At 52.7% G+C, this 24,508-nt stretch overlaps 1 protein-coding gene across 2 annotated transcripts; it reads right to left on the reverse strand.

Moving 5' to 3' along the window:
* Positions 1 to 4,702: 4,702 nt before the first annotated feature.
* Positions 4,703 to 24,000, reverse strand: LOC144935484 (follistatin-A-like). 2 transcript variants are annotated; one of them, XM_078862182.1, is made up of 6 exons: positions 23,773 to 24,000; positions 21,038 to 21,229; positions 16,804 to 17,019; positions 12,621 to 12,866; positions 7,856 to 8,086; positions 4,703 to 5,603 (listed from the first exon to the last, which is right to left on the reverse strand). In XM_078862182.1, exons 1-6 carry the CDS (start codon positions 23,855 to 23,857, stop codon positions 5,572 to 5,574), a joined length of 1,002 nt encoding a protein of 333 aa, XP_078718308.1. In that variant the 5' UTR covers positions 23,858 to 24,000; the 3' UTR covers positions 4,703 to 5,571. The 2 variants fall into 2 exon arrangements, with proteins under 2 accessions (XP_078718308.1, XP_078718307.1); XM_078862181.1 differs by having other exon boundaries at positions 4,703 to 5,581; positions 23,773 to 23,998.
* Positions 24,001 to 24,508: the final 508 nt, after the last annotated feature.

Here is a 24,508-nt window from a genome sequence, read left to right on the forward strand (position 1 = left end):
GAGCGTGGTGGAGTGAGAGGGTGGTGGAGTGAGAGGGTGGTGGAGTGAGAGGGTGGTGGAGTGAGAGGGTGGTGGAGTGAGAGGGTGGTGGTGTGAGAGCGTGGTGGAGTGAGAGCGTGGTGGAGTGAGAGGGTGGTGGAGTGAGAGGGTGGTGGAGTGAGAGCGTGGTGGCGTGAGAGGGTGGTGGTGTGAGAGCGTGGTGGAGTGAGAGAGTGGTGGAGTGAGAGCGTGGTGGAGTGAGAGGGTGGTGGAGTGAGAGCGTGGTGGAGTGAGAGGGTGGTGGAGTGAGAGCGTGGTGGGGTGAGAGCGTGGTGGAGTGAGAGGGTGGTGGAGTGAGAGCGTGGTGGAGTGAGAGGGTGGTGGAGTGAGAGGGTGGTGGAGTGAGAGGGTGGTGGAGTGAGAGGGTGGTGGTGTGAGAGGGTGGTGGAGTGAGAGCGTGGTGGAGTGAGAGCGTGGTGGAGTGAGAGGGTGGTGGCGTGAGAGGGTGGTGGAGTGAGAGGGTGGTGGAGTGAGAGCGTGGTGGAGTGAGAGGGTGGTGGTGTGAGAGCGTGGTGGAGTGAGAGCGTGGTGGAGTGAGAGGGTGGTGGAGTGAGAGGGTGGTGGTGTGAGAGCGTGGTGGAGTGAGAGGGTGGTGGAGTGAGAGGGTGGTGGAGTGAGAGCGTGGTGGAGTGAGAGAGTGGTGGAGTGAGAGCGTGGTGGAGTGAGAGGGTGGTGGTGTGAGAGCGTGGTGGAGTGAGAGCGTGGTGGAGTGAGAGGGTGGTGGAGTGAGAGGGTGGTGGTGTGAGAGCGTGGTGGAGTGAGAGGGTGGTGGAGTGAGAGGGTGGTGGAGTGAGAGCGTGGTGGAGTGAGAGAGTGGTGGAGTGAGAGCGTGGTGGAGTGAGAGGGTGGTGGAATGAGAGGGTGGTGGAGTGAGAGGGTGGTGGAGTGAGAGCGTGGTGGGGTGAGAGCGTGGTGGAGTGAGAGGGTGGTGGAGTGAGAGCGTGGTGGAGTGAGAGAGTGGTGGAGTGAGAGGGTGGTGGAGTGAGAGGGTGGTGGAGTGAGAGGGTGGTGGTGTGAGAGGGTGGTGGAGTGAGAGCGTGGTGGAGTGAGAGCGTGGTGGAGTGAGAGGGTGGTGGCGTGAGAGGGTGGTGGAGTGAGAGGGTGGTGGAGTGAGAGCGTGGTGGAGTGAGAGGGTGGTGGTGTGAGAGCGTGGTGGAGTGAGAGCGTGGTGGAGTGAGAGGGTGGTGGAGTGAGAGGGTGGTGGTGTGAGAGCGTGGTGGTGTGAGAGCGTGGTGGAGTGAGAGGGTGGTGGAGTGAGAGGGTGGTGGAGTGAGAGCGTGGTGGAGTGAGAGAGTTGTGGAGTGAGAGCGTGGTGGAGTGAGAGGGTGGTGGAGTGAGAGGGTGGTGGAGTGAGAGGGTGGTGGAGTGAGAGGGTGGTGGAGTGAGAGGGTGGTGGTGTGAGAGCGTGGTGGAGTGAGAGCGTGGTGGAGTGAGAGGGTGGTGGAGTGAGAGGGTGGTGGAGTGAGAGGGTGGTGGAGTGAGAGCGTGGTGGCGTGAGAAGGTGGTGGAGTGAGAGCGTGGTGGGGTGAGAGCGTGGTGGAGTGAGAGGGTGGTGGAGTGAGAGCGTGGTGGAGTGAGAAGGTGGTGGAGTGAGAGGGTGGTGGAGTGAGAGGGTGGTGGAGTGAGAGGGTGGTGGTGTGAGAGGGTGGTGGAGTGAGAGCGTGGTGGAGTGAGAGCGTGGTGGAGTGAGAGGGTGGTGGAGTGAGAGCGTGGTGGAGTGAGAGGGTGGTGGAGTGAGAGCGTGGTGGGGTGAGAGCGTGGTGGAGTGAGAGGGTGGTGGAGTGAGAGCGTGGTGGAGTGAGAGGGTGGTGGAGTGAGAGGGTGGTGGAGTGAGAGGGTGGTGGAGTGAGAGGGTGGTGGTGTGAGAGGGTGGTGGAGTGAGAGCGTGGTGGAGTGAGAGCGTAGTGGAGTGAGAGGGTGGTGGTGTGAGAGCGTGGTGGAGTGAGAGCGTGGTGGAGTGAGAGCGTGGTGGAGTGAGAGGGTGGTGGTGTGAGAGGGTGGTGGAGTGAGAGCGTGGTGGAGTGAGAGAGTGGTGGAGTGAGAGGGTGGTGGCGTGAGAGGGTGGTGGAGTGAGAGGGTGGTGGAGTGAGAGCGTGGTGGAGTGAGAGGGTGGTGGTGTGAGAGCGTGGTGGAGTGAGAGCGTGGTGGAGTGAGAGGGTGGTGGAGTGAGAGGGTGGTGGTGTGAGAGCGTGGTGGAGTGAGAGGGTGGTGGAGTGAGAGGGTGGTGGAGTGAGAGCGTGGTGGAGTGAGAGAGTGGTGGAGTGAGAGCGTGGTGGAGTGAAAGGGTGGTGGAGTGAGAGGGTGGTGGAGTGAGAGGGTGGTGGAGTGAGAGCGTGGTGGGGTGAGAGCGTGGTGGAGTGAGAGGGTGATGGAGTGAGAGGGTGGTGGAGTGAGAGGGTGGTGGAGTGAGAGGGTGGTGGAGTGAGAGCGTGGTGGCGTGAGAGGGTGGTGGTGTGAGAGCGTGGTGGAGTGAGAGAGTGGTGGAGTGAGAGCGTGGTGGAGTGAGAGGGTGGTGGAGTGAGAGCGTGGTGGAGTGAGAGGGTGGTGGAGTGAGAGCGTGGTGGGGTGAGAGCGTGGTGGAGTGAGAGGGTGGTGGAGTGAGAGCGTGGTGGAGTGAGAGGGTGGTGGAGTGAGAGGGTGGTGGAGTGAGAGGGTGGTGGAGTGAGAGGGTGGTGGTGTGAGAGGGTGGTGGAGTGAGAGCGTGGTGGAGTGAGAGGGTGGTGGTGTGAGAGCGTGGTGGAGTGAGAGGGTGGTGGAGTGAGAGGGTGGTGGAGTGAGAGGGTGGTGGAGTGAGAGCGTGGTGGAGTGAGAGGGTGGTGGTGTGATAGGGTGGTGGAGTGAGAGCGTGGTGGAGTGAGAGCGTGGTGGAGTGAGAGGGTGGTGGAGTGAGAGGGTGGTGGTGTGAGAGGGTGGTGGAGTGAGAGGGTGGTGGAGTGAGAGCGTGGTGGAGTGAGAGGGTGGTGGAGTGAGAGGGTGGTGGAGTGAGAGCGTGGTGGAGTGAGAGGGTGGTGGAGTGAGAGGGTGGTGGAGTGAGAGGGTGGTGGAGTGAGAGTGGTGGAGTGAGAGCGTGGTGGAGTAAGAGCGTGGTGGTGTGTAGAGCGCATGCTACGGAGTGGAGAACCGAGTGTAGTATACGGAGCGACGTTGTAGAGAGTGGGGGAGCGAGTTCCGTGGTGTAAAGGGAGTGCCATTTTGGTGTGGATATCCTGGCAGGGAGTGGATCGGGTAGTGGATATCCAGGCGTGGTGTGTCCCAAGCTTGGCGTGAGCGGTGTTGTCAGAGATCTTGGCCGGGTCGCGGTGTGACTTTCGTGAGCGCGGTTCGCTGTGTGGACGCGTGGCGCTGCGTGCGGTGTGGTTCTGATCGCACGAGCGTGGTGTGTCGATCTTGGCGTGGTGTGTCGATCTTGGCGTGGTGTGCACGCCCCGTACATTCTGGAGCGCGCTGACGTTAATGCGCACTCTGCTTGATTGAGTGCGATGAGGTAATGTTCTTAATAGGGCGGAGTTTCGGCTGAATATTCTCGTAAAAGCCCTTGCCACGTATTTATTTGGCGCAAGGAACGCCAGACGGCACGACGGCAATGTATTTTGGACAGTAAAAACGTCCAATATATTTTATCACCGTCTGCGAGTGTGTCCCAAACTCTGCCCTGTACGCATATATACTCGAGGGGGTGGGGGCGGGGGGGTCAGAAAGATTTGAGAAAGATGCCAAATGAAAGTTGCACCAACTTAATCTTCAGCGTGGGGGCTTTTTTATTTTTTACGACTCTCACCTTCTGTGTCACCGCTCGACCGTAATCGGTGCATTTGGCCGGTGGCGTTCAGAGTGGCGGGCCCTGCATGCGAGCGGGTTCGGTGGTGCATCGTTTACGCTTTGAGATGCGTTCATTAGCATCAGCCACGGTCAATACGCCGCTGGACAGAGGCCTCCTCAAGCCGACTCCATCTCTCGCTGTCGTGCCATGTAAGAATCCATTGACGCTAGCGCGGTGTACACGAGCGCGTTCCCATCGATGCATCGTCTCCGTAGTTGACGTTTGCGGACGCATTCCTATCTTTGGATGCCATTCCGTCATTGTTCTCGACCATCGTCCCCTCTAGCCATGACGTGTCCTACCTAAGCCCACGTGCTTCTTCTAAGCAGTCGATATAATGTACAGAGCGTGCGTGCGTGCGTGCGTCCTGCAATCACACGTGTTCCTTCTATCGGTTTCTCAATGTACGGCCATCTCAAAATCCTATTCTCGCAACTTCCCGACTGCCCGTTCTATCTCTCGGTGTGTGTGCACAGTCGTTATCACATTCGTCAATCACGCTGCGACGTTTCGGGCAATGACTCTTCTGCACAGCGTATACATCACGTAATTTGTAACAAGCTTAAAGCGTTATTTGTGATCTAAAGAAGGGCCATTGCCCGAAACGTCACCCATTTTTTCTTTTTTCCCCCGATTGATATTCATGGATGTGATGAGGTTATTTTCTTGCTTGGCGCGCCGTTAAAACGTGCGCGGTTGCGAAGTTTCACTCGCACGCACGCACGCGCGTGTGTGTGTTGAACTTCTTCTGCACCGTACGTAGCCGACAGCGCTAATGGCGCGTGCGTGAATTCCCTTCCCCGTCTCGAAACGTTTATACACAACAAAAACAAAACACACCAGTCTGTGCCCTTCGGTATATTTACAAGGTCACGATATATACAACAAATCACAAAGAAAGCATATCATATTTAAAGTACAAAATTATATTGAAATACTTCAATACAAAAACATGATCCATGTTTTAGTACTTATAAAATATATCTTCATTCAGGCAGCGGTAAAAACTAAAGGCTAGGAACACAAACGTCGGGTTGATTTGGGGGAAGGGGAGGGGGGGGTATGGTGAGGATGGGGTAGAGTTGCAAAGATAGATTTTAAAAAACAACAACGACAACATACATGAAGCGTTTAACATTCACATTGTATCTATTATAACACTGATTAGTATACCCATTACAGATACTTTGGAGTAAAATCTGGTAATAACGCGATCTCAAAAGCAATTAAATAAACTCTAGAGCTATAGTCTACGTCTGCCCCTTTTTTTGCATGCAAAACACCAGTCATTGTTTATGTTTTGAGTGTGAACCAAATCGGGCCCCCTTTATCCTCTTGGCACGAGATACAAATTCCACAACACTACTACATGTACTGCAAAATAAATAAACACTTCAGACTGACCATATAGTATAAATACTGCAATGCTATAAATTAAAAAAAACGAATGTTGTACAGATTTTTTTTTTTAGAACATCACGCGAATAAATACAAGTGGCTTCCTCTAGAATATGTACAGTAGTGTACGGTTCGTGATTTGGCCCTAGCCGGGCGCTTAGAGATGCGTGAAAGAATATGGAAACATTTTTTTTTGCTTTTCTTGTGTGTGTGTGTGTGGTTTTTTTTTAGGTCCAAAGCTTTACTACCAGTTGTGAAAGATAGGTTTAGGAAATGTGTTCATGTCCACATCGTCGTTGTCCTCCTCCTCTTCCTCACTGATGGCTGGGAAAGGAATACACGGCGGCTGCGATGAGAACAAGGCAAGCGATGCTGCAGTTCTGGGTTCAACAAACAGGGGTATCCACAAAAATCACTGGCAAACACAGCTCAAGACAAACACGTGACGCAACGCACAAAGATGCCCTCTGCGCAGAATGTCGGGGGCGCAAAGCGCCGTGAGCGAACAACCCATTAAGGTCGCCAGGCTGGGTGGTGTGGCCAGCACCACGCTCCGTCGCCTTTATCTCAGCCACATTTGTAAGGCTGAGCCGAACCGAGGGTTTTGGACACAGAGCGGTTCAGATAATCGCCGTTGGTGCCATCCGCGGCTGTGAATTGAACATGCCGAGGGGATTCATCTTCTTGGTTCTTTCGGTAAAGTCACGTAGAAGGGAAATAATAAAATAATAAAAATAAAACATAATAAAATAATTCTCACGACGTTTTCGGCCACAACGCAAGCAGAAGAACAGGTCTGTCGGAAAGACAGCGTCTGAATTCAGACGCTGTCTTTCGACAGACCTGTTATTCACCTGAGGACGGTTGCTTGCGTTATGGCCGAAACGTCGTGAGAATTATTTAATTATGTTTTATTTTTATTATTTTATTATTTCCCTTCTACGTGACTTTACCGAAAGAACCAAGAAGATGAATCCCTGCAGTCACGAAAGCTTTAAATCGAAATGTAAATGCCGAGGGGAGTGAAGGACACCATACCGAGTGTGGGCAGTGTGTAGCCGCATGAGCTTCAGATCGCGTTTTGTTTTATTTCACCTCCATGAGGTAGCTGATTAGATTGATCACGTGTGAATTGTAAATGGTTAAGTTGATGATTACTCAGTGAGCTCTTGTTCAATTAAACACGTTCGCCTCCACACTCTCTGAATTTTTGCAGTACGCATAAATGCATGCGCGTCACGCGTATGCAAGTTACGGTAACAATTTAGAAATGAATGCGTGTTGGTAAATGTGCGTAATTAACATATCTTGAACGTATTCATTGCATACGTCGATCATACAGCACACAAGAACAGTTCGTGCACAAAGTGGCGATGTGTATCTTTACTCTTTGGTTCTTTCGGTAAAGTCACGTCGGTGAAAAAATGTAATTAAAATAAATAAATTAAATCACGACGTTTTACTGAAGTTAAAACAATTCTTGCTGTGGTTGTCACACCTGATGATTGCTTGTGTTGCAATCGAAACGTCGTGAAAAAATATTTATTTATTTAGTTTATTCTATTTTTTCACCTACGTGACTTTACCGAAAGAACGAACACTTCAAATCTAGGATGTGCGTCTTACCCACTAACTCCCCGTCTGAGGTGCTCTGGTTCTGATTAGACTCGCTGACATACCATTCCAGCAATATCCGATTGTCAGGTTCCATTGATTAATTGAAGTATCCATCTACCGAGGTGCTACTGACTCAAGAGGCTCCATTGTGAGGTCCCAGTGACTCACCACATACGTTGCACTGACTCATTGAGATAATATTCCCTTATTTAAGTCCAATTGCCTCTTTGGGGCCCGACTGTGAGATCTCATTTCCTCTCCGATGCATCCACTTACCCAGGTCCGATTGTATTCAATGAATTTCCATTGACTTATTGAAGTCCAATTTACTCATTGAGTTCCATAGCCTCATTCAGTTTCCAATGCCTCTACGGGGGTCTCATTGTGTGCTTCTTTTGCATAATTGTCTCATTGATGTCCCACTGTGCGGTCCCACTGTGAGGTCCCATTGACGCACAGAGGCCCCACGTGATCAGCGGCATGCGAGTCAAGGTGAGGGCGCTTCTGGCCAGTCTGTAAATAACAGAATAATAGTGTGGAGGTGGAGACTACACATGTGTATGTTGAACTGATTTCGCACCGTATGTAGCCGACCATACTAATCGGAGGCATTACGTATGTGGCTTCCAGGGGCAGACTTTGCAGCAGTGGGCCATGGTGATTCTACATGTGTTGATGAATCATAACAAGAACGAAACCGGTCCACGATTGTTCATCACTGCGCCTTGCCAAAGCCGGTCACATTTTGCTAAGCATGTATTTTGACGGTCATCTAAGGTAAAGAAAGAGCACCACAATGCACTATTTATTTTTTATTTTTCTTCAGGAACAGTGCTGACGGGGATTGTTTTATCGGCATGTGCACGGAGGCGATGTGCTCCCCTCACACAGCGCGTGTCTGCGTACCCGTTCTATAAACCTTTGATGTCGCGCGTGCCAAGCGCGTGCGTGCGTGCGTGCCCGCGCACGGGTGTCCCTTACCGCTGCAGTAGCCCGTGTGCTTGACCTCCAGGTAGATGCCGCTGGAGCACGCGGCGTTGCTCATGGCGCACGCGTTGGGGTAGGTGTTGTTGTTGGTCGCGCACACGGGCTCCATGCGCTTGGCGTCGCGGCAAATGTCGTTGCACTGCGCGCAGTGCGGCCCTCCCTCTGCAGGGTCCCAGAGGCACTTCTTGCCCGATCCGCACAGGACGTCATCACAGGACTTGGACTCTGCGGCGAAACGGTTCGACCCGCACAGGAGGACGTCGGATGTTAATCTATTTTGTTTTGTTTATCTTTGCTGGGTGGTTGCTGTTGGTGCCGCTGCCACCCCATGCACACGCAAGAGGTTTATTTTTAAAATGACGTTCAAGGTTTCGCCCAAATTAAACTTCCACTTTTGTGTGAAGCGCGCCGGCGCGTCCGTACCGACTCAACAATTTGTCGTCTTCCCTCGTTCTAATTACAAACCATAAGCCATGAACTCACGCGCTGCGCACCCGATGATTGGTAAACATGCCCACGTGACGTCACGAGGCGCTTATCATTGCAAATAAGCGCTCTCTACATCACGACTCAACGTACACACACACACGGACGGATGTTATCGTATCTTAAACTGAATAGGCGTTCTCTACGCCTTGTGGAAGGGTGTCCAGTCGCAGCAGTGAGGCGCGTGCAGTGTTAAAGATCTCATCTGTTTGTGCCGTCTCTGAAACGAGGTGAATTGGACAACTCGGAAAAGATGAGTGGTGGGATGGCAAGGAGTGGAGTTTGTAAAACACAAACCTTGAGACCTCCGTTATGTACACTATGCATGTTGAACTTAATTCTCCCAGTTCCTTTTTTTTTCTTGAGCTATGGATTTGCTTTGGCCTTTGTCGCTCTGTCGGAGGTGCCGCTGTCAGCTCGGGTAACCGTTGATTTAAACAATAATACCTTCGAGAATGTTGTCACTTTCCCCGCAAACCCATTAAGTCAATTACGCAACTTCCTCTCTAGCTCGCGTTGAGCCACTCTCGCTACGCGACATCTGCCGAGATGTCTTTCCGCAGGGCGATATAAACCAGCGTGCCCCATGACTCTGCCCCTGAACGCTCCGAGTCTATTTGTACCGTCGCGTTAGTATATTTGCTGCGCGCAGCGGTAAAGCGGACGCGGTATTCTCTCCGTCAAACCCCACTTTCTTACCCAAAATTCGCTACACGCGGTTTGAATTCACTCATTGGCGGCTATGCGGTCGGACGTGGGCACAGCACTGAGTGTGTGCTGTTCGGCGCCACTCGGCAGGGAGCTGTCTCCCCTCGTGTCGTTTCGCTTTGTGCGCCCCTCATTTATTTGGAACGCATCTACCGCCGCCGCATAAAGTGGGGGGGGGGGGGGGGGGACCCTGTAATGGGTTTTGATCGCGGTCGTGGAAATCCGCCGAGGGTCGCGGCATGAGCGGGAAGTCTAAACGGGGGCCGCCTCGAACTCCTAAATGATAGCCGCGCGCTGTAAACACGACCCTTCCTCCATGGTTCACAACGGCGTGTTTGTTGTTGCCGTGTGATAACAATACGGCGTCGGGGAATGCACCGACACCTCGCTTCATATCATAAATATGCCTGGGGCGGATTGACGCGTGGTGCGTGTGTGCATGCGTGTCCCCTAGGTCTACTTGGCCTTAATTAAGCACCGCGCGCGATGCGCGAACATGAAGGGTCGGCCAGGCGTGTTTCTGCATGGCCACGGCACCCCTGCGCCATAATATGTCCTCGCTAACAGCCCTTGCCCCAACAGTACGGCTATTAGATTTGGCGGCGGTGGGGCTAGGGGCTCGATGTGTTTGCTGTGTGCGCGCGCGCGGCGTCAACCCCCACTCCCAAAAAACCCGTCTTCAGGCGACGCGTTGCGAGCACGGCGCCGTTACCCGCCCAGCATGCGTGCGCGTCTCCGCTCCCCTCTGTCTCCCTCGCCTGTTCTCTCCCGGAGTCCCCACCCCCGACTCTCTCTCTCTCCCCACTGCTCGTAAACACGCGTTACGCTCCCACCACCACCACCACCTCCTCCCCCTCCGCGGTTGTTTTCGGGGCCGTGGCGTACGTGGCGAGCGCCAGGGAGAGACCGCGCGTTGCGCAAGAGGCGGCGGGAATGACGCGTGCGGCCGGAAAGCGTCAGACGGATCGCGCACGTTTAGCGCTGTCGGTCGGTCGGCGGGGGGCCCTATTTTTACCCGCCCCGCCGGGAACACATCACACGCGCAGACGCATTAATAGCGGTGCTTTCAGCGCGCTCCAAAAAGGCCGCCTTCCAACAAGACTGGAACCGCCCGCCGCCGCCGCAGCTGCTGCTGATGCTGCTGGCTTCGCGTGGAGCGGTGGCGCAGTTGCTAGCGCACCGCGCTTCTGAACCTGACCGCAGGCTTTTTGAGTTCGATTCCTGGCCACGGTTATAATGCCAGTGAGTGAGTCGATGCAAATATCTGAGCTGGTCCTGGGCGCTACACTTACTCCGTTCACCAACCTGCGCCGACCGGCGTGGTGATGTATGGTCGCGTATGGTTCAGATGTCACTCGCCACTGATATTGGCCGTGGCCGATAATTGAATCGGCTCGGCGGGTTCGTAGCGCTGCGCGATGGGCTCCGTTGCCACCGCTCCTCCAAAATTAAATGTTCACTTTGTACAAAATGTGACCCGTGGAACGTTTCTTTTTTGCACGTTGATAAGAAGACGTGAGGGGTGAGGTCATGGGTACGCGAGTGTGTTTCCTTCTGCAAATAATCATTCCGATGCGGAAGTCTACTTCAAAGCTGCAGCATGCGCTTCGGTGTAAACATTTGCGAGCCCGAGTGATTGTGGCAGTGTGTTTGAGGCAGGTTTGATGATTGCCTCTAATCGCTTCAATAAGCGAGAATCCACTGCGGATTCTGCAGCGGAGCGAGGCTCTGTGTGTGTGTGTGTACGGCTGAAATACCCGTATGCGTCTGGGTTTCTAAATCTCTGCTCCGTCGCAATATATATGTGAAGTCGTGTGTAAGAGCTGATCACATTAATGTCTAAAAACAATAATGCCAAATATCGACTCGTTTAAAGGCTCCCGGAGCCTCATGACTTTCTCAGGAGGATGCTGCTTACATTGGCACGTGTGGCCCAATTCTATTGAGTGTTTGACTTCATGTGGGGAGGAAAATCGGAGAACCAGGAGAAAAGCCACCAATGGCATGTTAGCGGTGATGAGGTTGAACACTTTGTTTTTCCTACAAGGCAGCTCTGAATGACTGTCATCGAGAATTGCCTGTGGAAATATTTATGGAAAACATCTCTTCAAAAACTGTGGGATCTGGCAGAATTCCGGAAGCAATTGCATTGACCGTGCTGACCTCTTGAACTCAAAAAATATTCAAGCCAGTGTTCCGATTGAACCCGGACACGGCAATCAACAACCCTGCTGAAAGAAACGTGTGCTTCTGCTCACCCAAAGGCTGAACAAATTAAACTGAATCCCTTAGGGAAGGGCAATGAAGGCAGTCCCAAGGTAAGTTACCGAGTCTGTGGCACAACTGTGATGAGCGTGATAGGAAATCATGAGAAAACAATGGACGAGACGGGTTGGGGCAATGTCTAAAAAATTACCACCGGTGCTTTGGGTGACCGAGTGTGTGAAAAGCATCGGCGACGTCTGCTGCACCGCATCTACTCTCAAGCCAAGACTCCACACCACCTCTCCACACCCTCGTGGCCGACAACGACGACAGGACGTCTTTATTGCTCGTGTTGTAGCTAAGGGAACTCAAAATAAACACGTGATCTCGTGGCCTAGAGACGATTACACTCCAATGTTACAAATCACATCGCTGGTTAACAGCTGCCCCTTGGGCTGCGTTGCCATCATATCATTGTTTATGTGTGTGTGTGTGTTAACACACGTGGCCTCAAGGTGCACATAGCCTGGCACAAGCGTCGTGGTGACATCACCGCCACTTAGTGGCGAATGGCGGTTGTTGTTGTTGTTGTGTGTTAACAAGGCCTGGGAATCCCATGGGTAGACTCGGCCTCAAATTCAAAATAAGCGCCTGGCGCGTGGTACCAACATTGGTGCTGGAATATACAAAAACTTTGACTAAGTAATGCGTGGTGCTGGCCACAGCATGTGCCTAGATTCTGATGAGTTACAGAATGTGTTAGAACTGTTCAAACAGGGGCTCGCTAGCAACTCTTGCCCTAACTGTCTGATAAAGGCTACATGGGGGGGGGGGGGGGGGGTCTTTGTCAGTGTGTACATGTGCGTGTGCACCCACACACTCAAACACACGAGGGGGAGTTGGGTGTCTGCTTTCACCGTGTTATTCTTTGGTTGGAGTAATCGGTCTTGATTATAATTTAAGCTTTTATTAGTTTACTTTTTTTATACATCCGAGAGCAGCGGGTTTCCACCCTTCCTGGACTTGCGGTCCACCGTCAAACCTCGCTAAACGTCGGTGGGCCAGCGTGCAGTAGACGATCTGACGCTCTGCGAACCGAATCGCGGGTGCAACAATCGTGCTCGGAGCACTTCCCACATCCCTGCAGACCGCCGGTGGTCACTACCAGTGGGTGCCCGTACCAGAGGCTGGGCACGACCGCATTATTGAACCAAACATCCTTGCGATTCGGTAAAATGTCAAATCGTCGAGCGCCCACGCAAAAGCGTTCCGCGAATACGCCTCCGTCGATGCGAAGTGTGCGTGCCGTGGGGTGGCGAACGGGAAAGTCGTTCGGCCAATCCGTGTTTCAAATACGCACTGGAGCAGCGTCCCTGGTAGGCGACGCCGATGGACTTTCCGAGCAGGCACGTGGCACGGCGCAGGTTGCACACGCTGGCGTAGGTGACGCCGTCCTTGCCGCACACGTGTTGCTGCTGCTGCTGCTGCTCGCCCTGGCCGGAATCCGCGGGGCACGGGCGCAGGTTGCAGAGCACGCAGTGCGCGTTGTTGTTCTGGTCCACCACGCAGAAGGTGCCGCTGGGGCACTGCACGTCCTTGCAGTTCTCTGCACGCACGCGCACGCACGTTCGTCGACACCTCTGGGGGTTAATCGGACTGCCGCCGCTGCCGCTGTTCGTGGTCGCAGTGGTTGTTGTTGTTGTTGTTGCGACCGCAATTGCAATCATTAGGTGGTGTCAAAGCGTGAGAATGAGAACATGAGAATTCACGGTGCGTAGTAGTCGTATTAGTAGTAAAAACATTATAGCGACAAGATGAAGATTTTTTTTTTGTCCGGAAGGTTCTGCTAAATTGAGCAATGTGGATGTTTGACTAATACCATTTTACAGAAATTAATGTGACAGGAAGCCACAGTGCATGGAGAACACCCACATACAGTTATCCATGGCGGCCACCCATTCAATTACTAAGTAGGCTAAATTCTACTTCGCTTCTAAGATCTAATGGCATTTAGTAATAGGCATAGGTGGTAGATGACTGGAGATCCATGACAAAACATGACAAATATTACTCGCCTCATGTCAATACGATCAAAGCGTCTGCCCTGCTAATCTCCATTGGAAGCTCTGGGGAGGAGGTGGTGCAAATTCCACATTGCTATGGCGAGGTCCAGAATCAGCGCGCTAGGCAAGATTCTAATTTCTGTCGGTCTTTACTCGTTTAGAGCCATCAGATTCCCCAACGTCCGATTACTCGCAGTCCACTCTGCTCCACATTTCCACATTTACCAGTCTTATGAATTGAAATGCACACTCAATTGTCACACCTAGCGCACACTTAATGTAGGGGGGGGGGGGACGTGTCCCAGGCCAGACTGAGAGTGCTGATTCAGAGAGTGATCTCAATATAGTTTGGGACACCCAAAACCAATGTTGGGGGGAGACCGAGGATCTTGGTGCTTTTTTTTGGAACAATGCAAATGGTGTCCAGGCAAATGTGATGTTTGTTTGGTCAACAACAATCGGCTGTTAATTCAGGCGAGTGTCTAATTTTATTCCGGGTATAGTCTAGGTGTTCGTGGTGGGTGAGAGTACCGACTGACTTTTTTGGCACTCAGACCACGCCATGCAGAACCCTATTGAAAAAAATTTAGACTCTATGAGGCTTTCCTGTATGAATGCATTACATTTTGTAAAGCGTTAAACATGTAACACGCTAATGGCTTTGAACAGTACAAACATCAATCGTAAGATGGTGTATATAAATATGGTGTGTATATATATACTCTTATATATACACATGCAGGCTCGGCGGATTAAGAATACACCCCTAAAGACAAAAGTGGGCAAAAAACCAGCGCATGCGTCTGCTCCCCGCGCAGGTGAAGGACGGTCACGCAAAGTTGCACCGACGGCCCAGCATATTCCATTGGCACTTTCCTCCAAACGTCAGCCGCCGGTCATGAGTGTGGCTATTCTGAGACCGCTGCTATTTCAAAATGTGGCTATTGTGAACCACAGACTGGGGAAAAAGATAAAGTGGAAGGGGGGGGGTGGTGGAGGGGGTGGAGGGGGTGGAAGCTGGCTGCAGGGAGGAGGAGAGGCGATCGGAGCGCGAGCGTTGGTGGGCGGGCGAGCGCAGGCTGGCGGGTGGTGGGACGGCGAAAGAGGTGCGCTGTGATGAAGGAGCCGTGTTGGGGGTGGTGGGGAGTGCGCAATCGCCGATTGCGGGAGGCACGGTGCGGTTTTTTTTTGGCACCCATTGAGTGAAATCTGCCGCCGGCCGCTGCCACCGCCGCCGACCGCTCGGTCGAGCGCCAGTGTGACCAACGTAAATATCCTGGCCCTGTCACTCGAGTCGCGTGCGAAAGTGCACGTCTGGCTACGCGGTAGAAAGAGTTGGTGGGAGGTGGTGGTGGTGGGGGGGGGCACTGCGCGTGCTGGAACACCCAGGGGCTTTTTTTTTCAAGGGGATAGAGAGAGCGAGAGCGGGCAAGGGAGAGAGTGAGGGATAAGCCAAAGTCTGGCTGTCTGGCACAGAACGTGAAGGTGCATGCGAGTGTGTGTGTGTGGGGGGGAGCGGTGGTGTAGCGGTTAGCACGCTGCGCTATGAACCTGGCTGTCTGGCACAGAACGTGAAGGTGCGTGCGAGTGTGTGTGTGTGTGGGGGGAGCGGTAGTGTAGCGGTTAGCACGCTGCGCTATGAACCTGGCTGTCTGGCACATAACGTGGAGGTGCGTGCGAGTGTGTGTGTGGGGATCAACAGAAGTCTGTGTTGGCAGGTGCAGCAGTCGCAGTGATTTGAAAGTTGATGGTGGTGATGATGGGGGATTGTAGGGAGGTGTTTGGATCTCGTTAAAAAAAACACATTTGCCGACTGGGATTTTCAATTTGTGATTTAGTCAAGCATAAATTGTTAATTAATTACAAACGGCAAACTTTGAATAATTAATTGGTTAATGATTCCATTGAGGATCAGACCGGGATTTCCCAAGCGAACATCCTCGTGCGCCTCCATGGAGAATGCCTTTCCGTGTTTACCAATCTTCTCCCGACCAAATGCAAAACAAATTGTTACATGCTTCACGCGTCTGATGATTGCTAAATACATTCCTCGTGACCTCGAGGGTGCTGGTTCAGATTAAGAACGTGTGTGTGTGGTCGTGTACTTGGCAGCGTGCTTGACGGTGCATGTTTAGCAATCATCAGACGCGTGTGGTGCGTGACTACTTAATCTGTATTTGAACCGATAAGATAGTAGAACATAATGAGACAAACTGTTGAGGTTCGGTGTGAGGACTACAGTTTGGGAAACTATCAAAAGGCAGGAGTTGGTCTTATAAGGCAGTGGTTACGTGCGCAAGACCCAGATTAAAATGCTTTATAGTGCTGTATATCATCAGTGAAGGACATCGTGAATGTTCCGTGTTAAGTACTTGATATTGTGTTACATTTGCATTGGCTTTGATCCAGCAGAGATAATGCACGCACGCTCACATTCTCCAACCACCACTTTCCCTTTTAAAATGGCCTTTCGTTTGAGAGCATCACTTTGCTTGTTTGTATCAAGCGAAGCAAAACAACGCAAGAGATTGCTAATCTAGAAAGCAGCTGTGTTCGATATCCACCAAGTGACTTGCATGAGCTTTGTCGGTTGTCATGTGACACATTCCCTGGGATATTTGTGCTTGTTCGGTTTTTTTTTACCAGCGTATAAAATAAATTCACCTCGCAATGAGAGCCGACCTGGCTGCAGCCCATAAAAGAATGCATTAAACAATTCGTGCACATTCCAGTTATCAATTACACCACCCGCACATGTCACCTGCAATTGGGGCAGTGTTTGGAGTGCCTTGCCCTGCCATGCCCTGCCTTGCCCCGACCACACTGCCCAGGGTTGGATTGTGTCGCTGGGCAGTGGGGCATTTGCTAATTTCAGTCAGCTGGCAGACAGCTGAATCGAGTGCGTGGGGTAGTTACACTCCGTGATCGGTTTAGAGAGAGAAAAATAGTAGGAAATAAAATAATGAATAACAAGATGATAGTAGAGCCCTATTCTTACCAAGCAAAGCCTCACAAAGCCTCAAGACTCAGAATACAAGCGGATAATGCTCATAGTTCTGCACAGACGGATTCACGGACTCGTTTGCTCTACTGCCATCTCCTGTCCACTGGTAGTTCGGCAGATATGGGACTTTAGTACAACTGCAAATCTGTCCACTAACCCTCGCCTCCAATGCGCTGCATTACTGGAATGCGTGCATCACCACCCAATGCCCCAATCTCATATTGAACCACAGGTGAGAGGAGAGGAGAGCAGGGAAGAGTGCCAGTGGCATGGCGCAAGCAATAACATGGAGCCCTCTGTCCAATGTCCCCGTCCTCGGGCCTGCGGGGCCCGGCACAGTGGCACCGCCTGCACACTCAAAAGCTGTGCCACTGGAAGGGTGATGGTGGTTGTGTGGGTTGGGTGGGTTTGGTGAGAGGTTGGTGGCGGTGTGGGTTAGGTGAGAGGTGAGCTAGAGGTGGGTGGTCAGCACTCACTCTGGCATGGCCCATGGTATTGCATCTCCAGGTTGGCTTGGCCCTTGCACCTGGCCTTGAGGAGCGCGCACCCGTCGCGGTACGTCTTGCCGTCCGTGCCGCACACGGACGACCGGCTCGCGTTGGAGCAGTCAGGGGCGCAGACGCAACGCGGCTTGTTCCTGCGGCTCATGCGGCACTGCTTGCCGGGCCCGCAGTCCACGTTGTCGCACGTCTCTGCAATGGAGATGCGACGCGCACGCAGACAGAGACACGCGCACAAACACAAAGAACACCCGCCGTAGCCTTTGAACAGACTGTTTTTGAGTTGTGCGCCTTTTGGCGTCATCTGGTCCAACACCATTTGAGACTAGGCTCTAAGAAAAGCTGTCTCGGGTGTGCACCAATCAACTTCAAGGACAATGTATATCATTATCATCATCAGAGTTGTTTCTTTTTGTTTGCATTTTGACTGCTTGTGTTGTGGTTATTGCAAACATGATGCCTTGTATAAAGGTGTCAGTTTTTTGTACCAGTTGAAAGGGTAAAAACCTATATCACTATACTTTTAATAGACTGTTTGGGCAAGTGCTGTTCGCGAGCAGCTATTGATGCCAGAACGGCGCACGGTGAACCGTGGAGGCTCGGGCACTAAAACTAAACTATTTATTTTATCAGGTAAGGCCACCTGAGCTATATCGCTCTTTTTTTCAGAAGCGACCTGATAGCTCAACGAAGCGCCTCATCATGTGGAAATGTATCGCAGCCAAATAATCTAAACGCACGTTCTACATGTGGAGGGGGAAATCGGGGGACCTGGAGAAAAATCCACGCGACCACAGGGAGAACATGCAAATTCCACATATACAGGCGTCACAGTCTGGATCGAACCCACGACCTCCAGTATGCCAGAGGAAGCAGTTAACATCTCTTCACCGGGGCACACCAGGATTGCCTCGCCAATGCTGGTGTTTGACACAGCAGCAGGAAGTACTCATTTAAGGTTGAGTAGACCTGGGGCTGCCCAATACGAGTTCAGATATCTCGCGCCACGAATGTTAGCCAGTGCCGCGAAGTGAACCCAGGTTGATGGGCTCCACAAGCGGAGCAACGACTGCTACATCGCCACGACCCAACGGCCCCCACCACACGCACACATTCGGGCACACGCGCAAACGTAAGCCGAGTGAAATAACATCGAACTGGTATATCAATGCGCAATTTAAACCGCCTGTGCTATAAACTGGAGTCTGATTTCTGGCCATGAGCTTCGGGAGTAATTGGTTTGTTTTGAAAAGTGACTTGGCTCCAGTGATGTGGAATTGGCCCAACTGAGTGCTGTAAGCGGGAGAGTGGTCGTGTGGTCAGTGGAAATGTTGAGAAGATGAAGTTGGTCGACCTTGCGTGGTGCGGGTCCAAGACCAGTGCCCCTTTGTGCTTCGCGTTGGTCTTAATCAAACAATAGGCGCTCACTAACATCACTTGCCCTGCCTTCCTGTCCAGGTGTAATGGGAGAGAGACTTTCGTCTTCAATTTGGGTCTCTCAGCTGCTTGTAAAGGAAAGGTTTAAACAATTGCACATATGTACGCACGATGTTATTACAATGACAGATTAGTTTTTTTTATATTTGAACTTTATGGCGGGACCCCAGGGACCCCAGGGTCCCGCCATAAGGTTCATATATATATTTAAAAAAACGTCGAATTGCAGCCACATCTCGAGACGCTGTATAGAAACGGGGTGGGCATGTTTATTTCGTAGAGAGAAACGGACAATCAGTCGTCATCAGAGGGGGGAGGGGGGAAGGGACCTTTTGAGCCTGGATTTGAGCAGGGAACAAAGAATCGACGACACGGAGAGTTGGGGGAGGGGAGTTCCAGAATGTGGATGGGGTAGCAAATGAGGATGAGCGACCTCCCACCGACTGAAGGTTGAAGGGGGACCGGGGGGGGGGGGGCTTTGATAATCGTTTTTATTGCAGCATTTTTGACATCGCGTTGTGTTGTGAGTGTGAGCGTGCGAGTGCTCAATTATGTGGAGCGGTCGTGTCGCGGTTAGTGCGCTGCGCTACGAAACCCGAGTTCGATGCCAGCTCACGGCCAACATCGGTGAACCGGTCCTGCTCCTCCCCTAGGTAGACTCAGACTCAAATGAGTACCTGGTGCGGTGTGTACGCATCACACCTCGGGAGACAAAGGCAGTCGGGCGTGGTGTTGGCCACCCAATCCCTCCTGTGCTGTGCCGGCCTTTAAAGGTGCTCACTAACAGCACTTGCCCCTGCAGCCTGTTTGGGCTATAAGGGGGATCTTTGTCTTTGAGTGTGCTCAAAACGTGTATGTAGGCGTTGGAATGCTGACAATCCTGCATTCAACTACCCTTCCCCACGGGACTTCACAATATTCATAACTGATCATACATTTGTAAAATCGTAATGGCATGTGTCATCTGGTAGCCTTTGAAAACAGTGCTTGTGGATGCTCAGCGCAGAGCGGTTGTGCAATAATTCCGCCTACAAATGATATTGAGTCTGGCTGCTCTGACAGGAAGTTGCCAATACCCATAACGATAATTTCACATCACATTTCTGTAATTTTTGTTTTCATCCGTTGCAACATCGTTCCCACGACAGCGTTTCGACCCACCAGACGAGAGCCAATTTATAATAATCCCAATTTTTCGAAGAATGCCCAGAAATATTTATTCACCCCAGAAATCATTCACCCCAGAAATCCTTGCCGAATCCCAATACAGTGTTTAGTTTGGGATTTTTTTGGACGATTTCGTTCATGAGTGTTTTGCATCATGTGGGAGACATCCGGAGTATCCAGATACAACTCATGCCGACGATGGGGTTGACCGTCACATTTAAAGGTGGTCGCTATCAACACTTTCCATGACAGTTGATCACCTGGGCACCTTGAATTTCTGCGCTTACAACGCCTGAGAAGCCCTGGTGGTCACCCACTTCAGTACTAACCAGGGCAAAATCCTGCTTTACTTCTGAGCTGTAACGGGATTGGACACTTTAATGGTGAGCTTTATTCTTTTTTAGAAAGTAGGAATTGGGTGAAATCAATCACCAATTTCTCCACTCCTTAGGCACGGTATTTTCGACATTAATACGTCCCATACAGTCATCCTCATATATCCGTGCATTGACAAATTTGAACCATTGCTGGCCGCAAGTTGGAGTTGCTGCTGCTGTGTGTGCGGTAGACGTCACCTCGCATTCCAGCACACCCTGTACGCGGATTAATAGTGGTCTTTGTGGACCTTTCACCTTCCCGCAGTTCATCTTTTTTTCACGTCAAGCAGTCATCACACGCGTCATGCGGGCTTACACATGCATAGTTTTTTTTTTAATGAATAAACCTGGAAACGCATTTTGGGGTCGTGACTCACGGACGCTTGGCATTTGGGCAGCGCTGGCGTGAAATACTCATTCTTGTACGAGCAGAGAAAAGCATGCAGTGGGTGGTGGTGGTGGTGAGTGATTTGGCAAGTGAATGAGTGTGCGTGTGTGTGAGGTGGGTGGGCGAGAAAGTGAATGAGTGGGTCGGTGATGAGGTGAGCGAGTGAGTGAATGGGCGAGTGAGTGGTGACTAAACGAGCATGGCCAGGGCTCGGCACCCAGAGGAGTGAACACGGTGCATCCACTCGAGCAGCGACGACCTCACAGTCAGTGGCCAATTAGAGCAGCGCGCTTCTAGACATTGATTCGAGACAGACGCTCAGGACATTGCCTTTAACCAAAGCTATCAGCGTCACCTCAATTAAAACCAGCACCTGACGCTGATGGTTAATTGCTTCGGATAATTAGCTGGTTCTTTAATCAATCAATTATTCCATCAATTTATGCGTTGACGCCAATACTTAATAATGGTATTGGTCAACACATCCCAATGTAGGAACCTTGAGTAATAATAGCCTTGTGACTCGGTGAAGCTCTGATTGGCAACCAAATACACGATATCCATTCAGAAAAACGCGCACGTGGTTTAAGAGAATGTCAATCAGGTGTCTGGAAGGACAATCTGCACAATGCACTCCATTCACGTTGGCTTATTTTTTTAAACAGGTTTGTAAAGATTGTGGGATTTATATTTGGTGGTGGTGGTGGTGGTGGCGGTGCGTTCGTGGGTGGGTGGGTGAATTTAGCTTGAGTTTGGAACAGCGGAGCAAAATTCAGGTGAGAAAAACGAAAACGGTGCACGGAGCGGAGCAGAGGAATCGATCATCCGCCGTGCGTCGCACCTTTGCAGGGCTTGCAGTTGGGCGCCCCGCCGCTGAAGGCCATCCAGCGGAAGAGCGTGGCGGTGGAGACTTGCTCGCCCGTGTACGCCGAGCCCAGACGACCACTCCGGCAGCACTCCTGCTGGCTCACGTTCATCTTGAGCAGCTCACGGCAGCGGCCGTTCTTGCTCTGCTGCAGCCAGCAGTTGCCGGCTGCGGGGTGGAAGGGGGTCGGTCGGTGGGCGGTTTGGGTACGAGGTCGGGGTATTGATTATAATGATTGTAATGTATATTAACGGTAAGTACAATGCGAATGTATGCGGCGGGGATAAAGACGACTATCCCCCCCGTATAGCTTTAACAGCCTTTTGAGGCAAGTGCTGTTAGCGGGACACACACAAAGACAAAGAACCCCCGTATAGCCTGATCAGACTGTTGGGGCAAGTGCTGTTAGCGAGCACCTAATGAAGGCCAGAACGGCACACGAGGGGGTGGGTCGCCAGCACCACGCCCGACCGCCTTTGTCTCCCGAGTGGCGATGTTTACACACCGCACCAGGTACTCATTTGAGGCTGAGTCGGCCTAGGGGAGGCCCAGAACCGGTTCAAATAATCGTCACTTGGTGTTGGCCGTGAGCGGGAATCGAACTCGGGTGAACCGGGTTCATAGCGCAGCGCGCAACCGCTCACCACAAACACACACCGCATACCACACGCCGCATACCACACACCGCATACCACACACGCCGCATACCACACGCGCACGTCGTGTGCTCGGCGAGTGACCAACGCAACAAAATCACGACGCAGCGGCGTCAAGTTGGGCACGGATCGAGAGGCTGCGGTGCTGCATCACCCGCGCACATCACGAACTCCGTACGAGACAGAAGGAGGATGGAGGAGAGAGAGAGAGAGAGTGAGCAAGGGGGGGGGGGCGCGGGGGGAGTCTGAGCAAGGCATCGTGTCGAGTTCGTATCTCAATACGGGCTGCGATTTGTGAATGTTCTGTAAAGCCGCACAAACTGCCGCGTCCTTAAAAAGCAAATAAAGACTCGATCGCAGCGACGCAGGGGGAGGGGGGCAGTTTGGGGGGGGGGGGGTCTCGCACAGAACGCGACAGTGGCGGCAGCTGCCAGCCCCGCTTCTCGCCGAGTGGGGATGATGATGATGATGTACGGCTGCGCACGGCGTGATATACGAGCTATCGTTTATCACGCTTGTTAGATAATACCCATGGGAAGCTCACCGTGGGGTTTTCTGGGCGCTTCTTGGAAAGACGCCGCCGAGAAGAGAAATCCGCTCGACACGACGGTGCCTGTGGCGCAACTCGCGCGGGCGCAACTCCGCGGTGGTGGCGGTGGTGGCAGTGGTGGTGGTGGCGGTGGTGATGATGGTGGTGGCTGTGGTGGCTGTGGTGGTGGTTGTGGCGGCAGTGGTGGCGGTGGTGGGGAGATTGACGCGAGTCGCAGTCACTACGTCAACAGCGGCGTCTTTTGCGCCACCACCACCACCACCAAAGCCACCACCACCACCACCACGGTCACCGGCGGCCTGAGCGAGCGAGCAGCCTACTAACTTTGTCACCACTTTTCTCCGCAACGCTTTCAATTTTGTTGTTGTTGTTGTTGTTGTTGCTGCGGTGCGCAATAACAACAACAACAACAACTCGAGAAGAGCGCGTCGCGACAACATCGCCCGCCACGGCGCGGTCCGCGCGATGTTTGTTCCCGAAGCAAACTGGCAACATTGGGCAAATGTTGTACAATTACTGGAGAATTCCTTCGTCCCACACCCGACACGGCACCAGCCCGCGCCTCGACTCGGCGCGTCTCACACGTGCTCTGCAATCGCGCATGTTCAAGATCCCTCTCTCTCTCTCTGCTCGTTTCTCTACGTTTGTTTTATTTTCCCTTTAACCAGGAGAGAGAGAAAGAAAAAACAACGGAACAACGAACGCCGCTCCCGCCGCAAGCGAAAGCGATCGATTCCGTCAGTCGGACAATCACGTAGCTTTTGCTTGGCAGCGGTAGTTGTGCGCGCGTTCGTGTGTGTGTAGGCGCGCGCGCGTGCGTGCGTGTATATACACAGCGGTGTGTATTTATAGCCGCGTGTGGCCGGGTTATTGTCAGAGTTTTCAGTCGCGTTTGCGCCTGGAGCAGGGTTCCGCGAATGTGTGGATTCCGCGGCTCGATGCGAGAACGCGCGCCCGTCGTCGCCTTTGCGCCCAGGTGTGCCACGCGGAGCGATGATGGACACGGTGGCCCCCAACAGCGGGGACCCCCACCCCCCCGCCGGTGAAGGGCAATCAACGTAAGAGGGCGACGGGTTTGAACAAAAATGATTAAAACATCAACCTTCGCATCACCGCGCCCGTTGAAGCCGCCGCGCCCGTTGAAGCCGCCGAGCGCAACAACCCCCGAATTGTGAGATTGTCATTTCGTTTTTCTTCTTAAAACGCGAACATTCTCCCGCCGTCGGCGTCATCACGTCAGACGACGGCCCGCCGTCGCGCGCTGCTCACTATGAGAAGGAGCCGCTAGGTGTCGGCAGGTGAAGACGCAACGCTGCTGATGTTTTTGTTGTTGCCAATGCACAATAGCTGTTTATATGCGTGCGTGCGAGAGACAAACAGATTGACACCGTGGCAAAGTGCGCGTACATTGTGTAAACACGAGAGGCGCGTGAAAAAATGCGAACGATGCCCTCGGCGTATTCGCGCGCGTGTGTCTGTCTACTGCGACGACGACTCCGACTCACCGTGCGATGGGTGATTCGCAATGAATGCAAACACGAGGAATGCGCCCAGGAAGACTTTGACGGTCGCCACCTTCTGCGATGACATCTCGAGTTGATGCGCCCCGAGCGGAGACGAAACAAAAAAAATGCCCCTTTTTTTTAAAAGTGTCACAGCGGAGGAGCCGAGCACTCTTGTCTGTCCGTCTCTCTCAGAGTTAAGACTGGTCGCTCACCGACCTTAAATATTTCACTTGATCAGGCACCACCACTCATCCACCCACCCACCCAGCCAGCGCCCCCCCGCCTCCCTACCCCACCTCCCCACACCACACCCCCTATACACATACACACACTCCCCAAATCCACATCACCACCCCCCCACCTCCCCCCACCCATCTCGCCTCTCCCCAGCACTGATGTAGATGGTGGGCGGTCTCATGCGGTGGTGGTGGTGTCTGGCTGCATTTCGTTACTCGAGGATGGTGGTTGGAGTGGGTGGGTGGGCGAGGGGGTGAACGGGTGGGGAGGGCTGGGAAGAGGTGGGATGAACCGGGTCGTAAGAGTGGAGCCAGATTTTTCTTTTTAAGTTGAGCGTGAATTGCAGTATGCGCGTGTTATACGCAGTCCCACCACTGGCACGCACGCGCGCACGCACGCGCACACGCAGGCGCGCGCGCGCCTCCACTTCATCCTTGCCGAGCGGAGCTGAGCAAGCGATTCGTTCCGTCTCGTGGGGTGGAGTTGGTTCCCATCACGT

Source organism: Lampetra fluviatilis, chromosome 13 (assembly GCF_964198595.1).
Source record: "Lampetra fluviatilis chromosome 13, kcLamFluv1.1, whole genome shotgun sequence".
NCBI lineage: Eukaryota > Metazoa > Chordata > Hyperoartia > Petromyzontiformes > Petromyzontidae > Lampetra > Lampetra fluviatilis.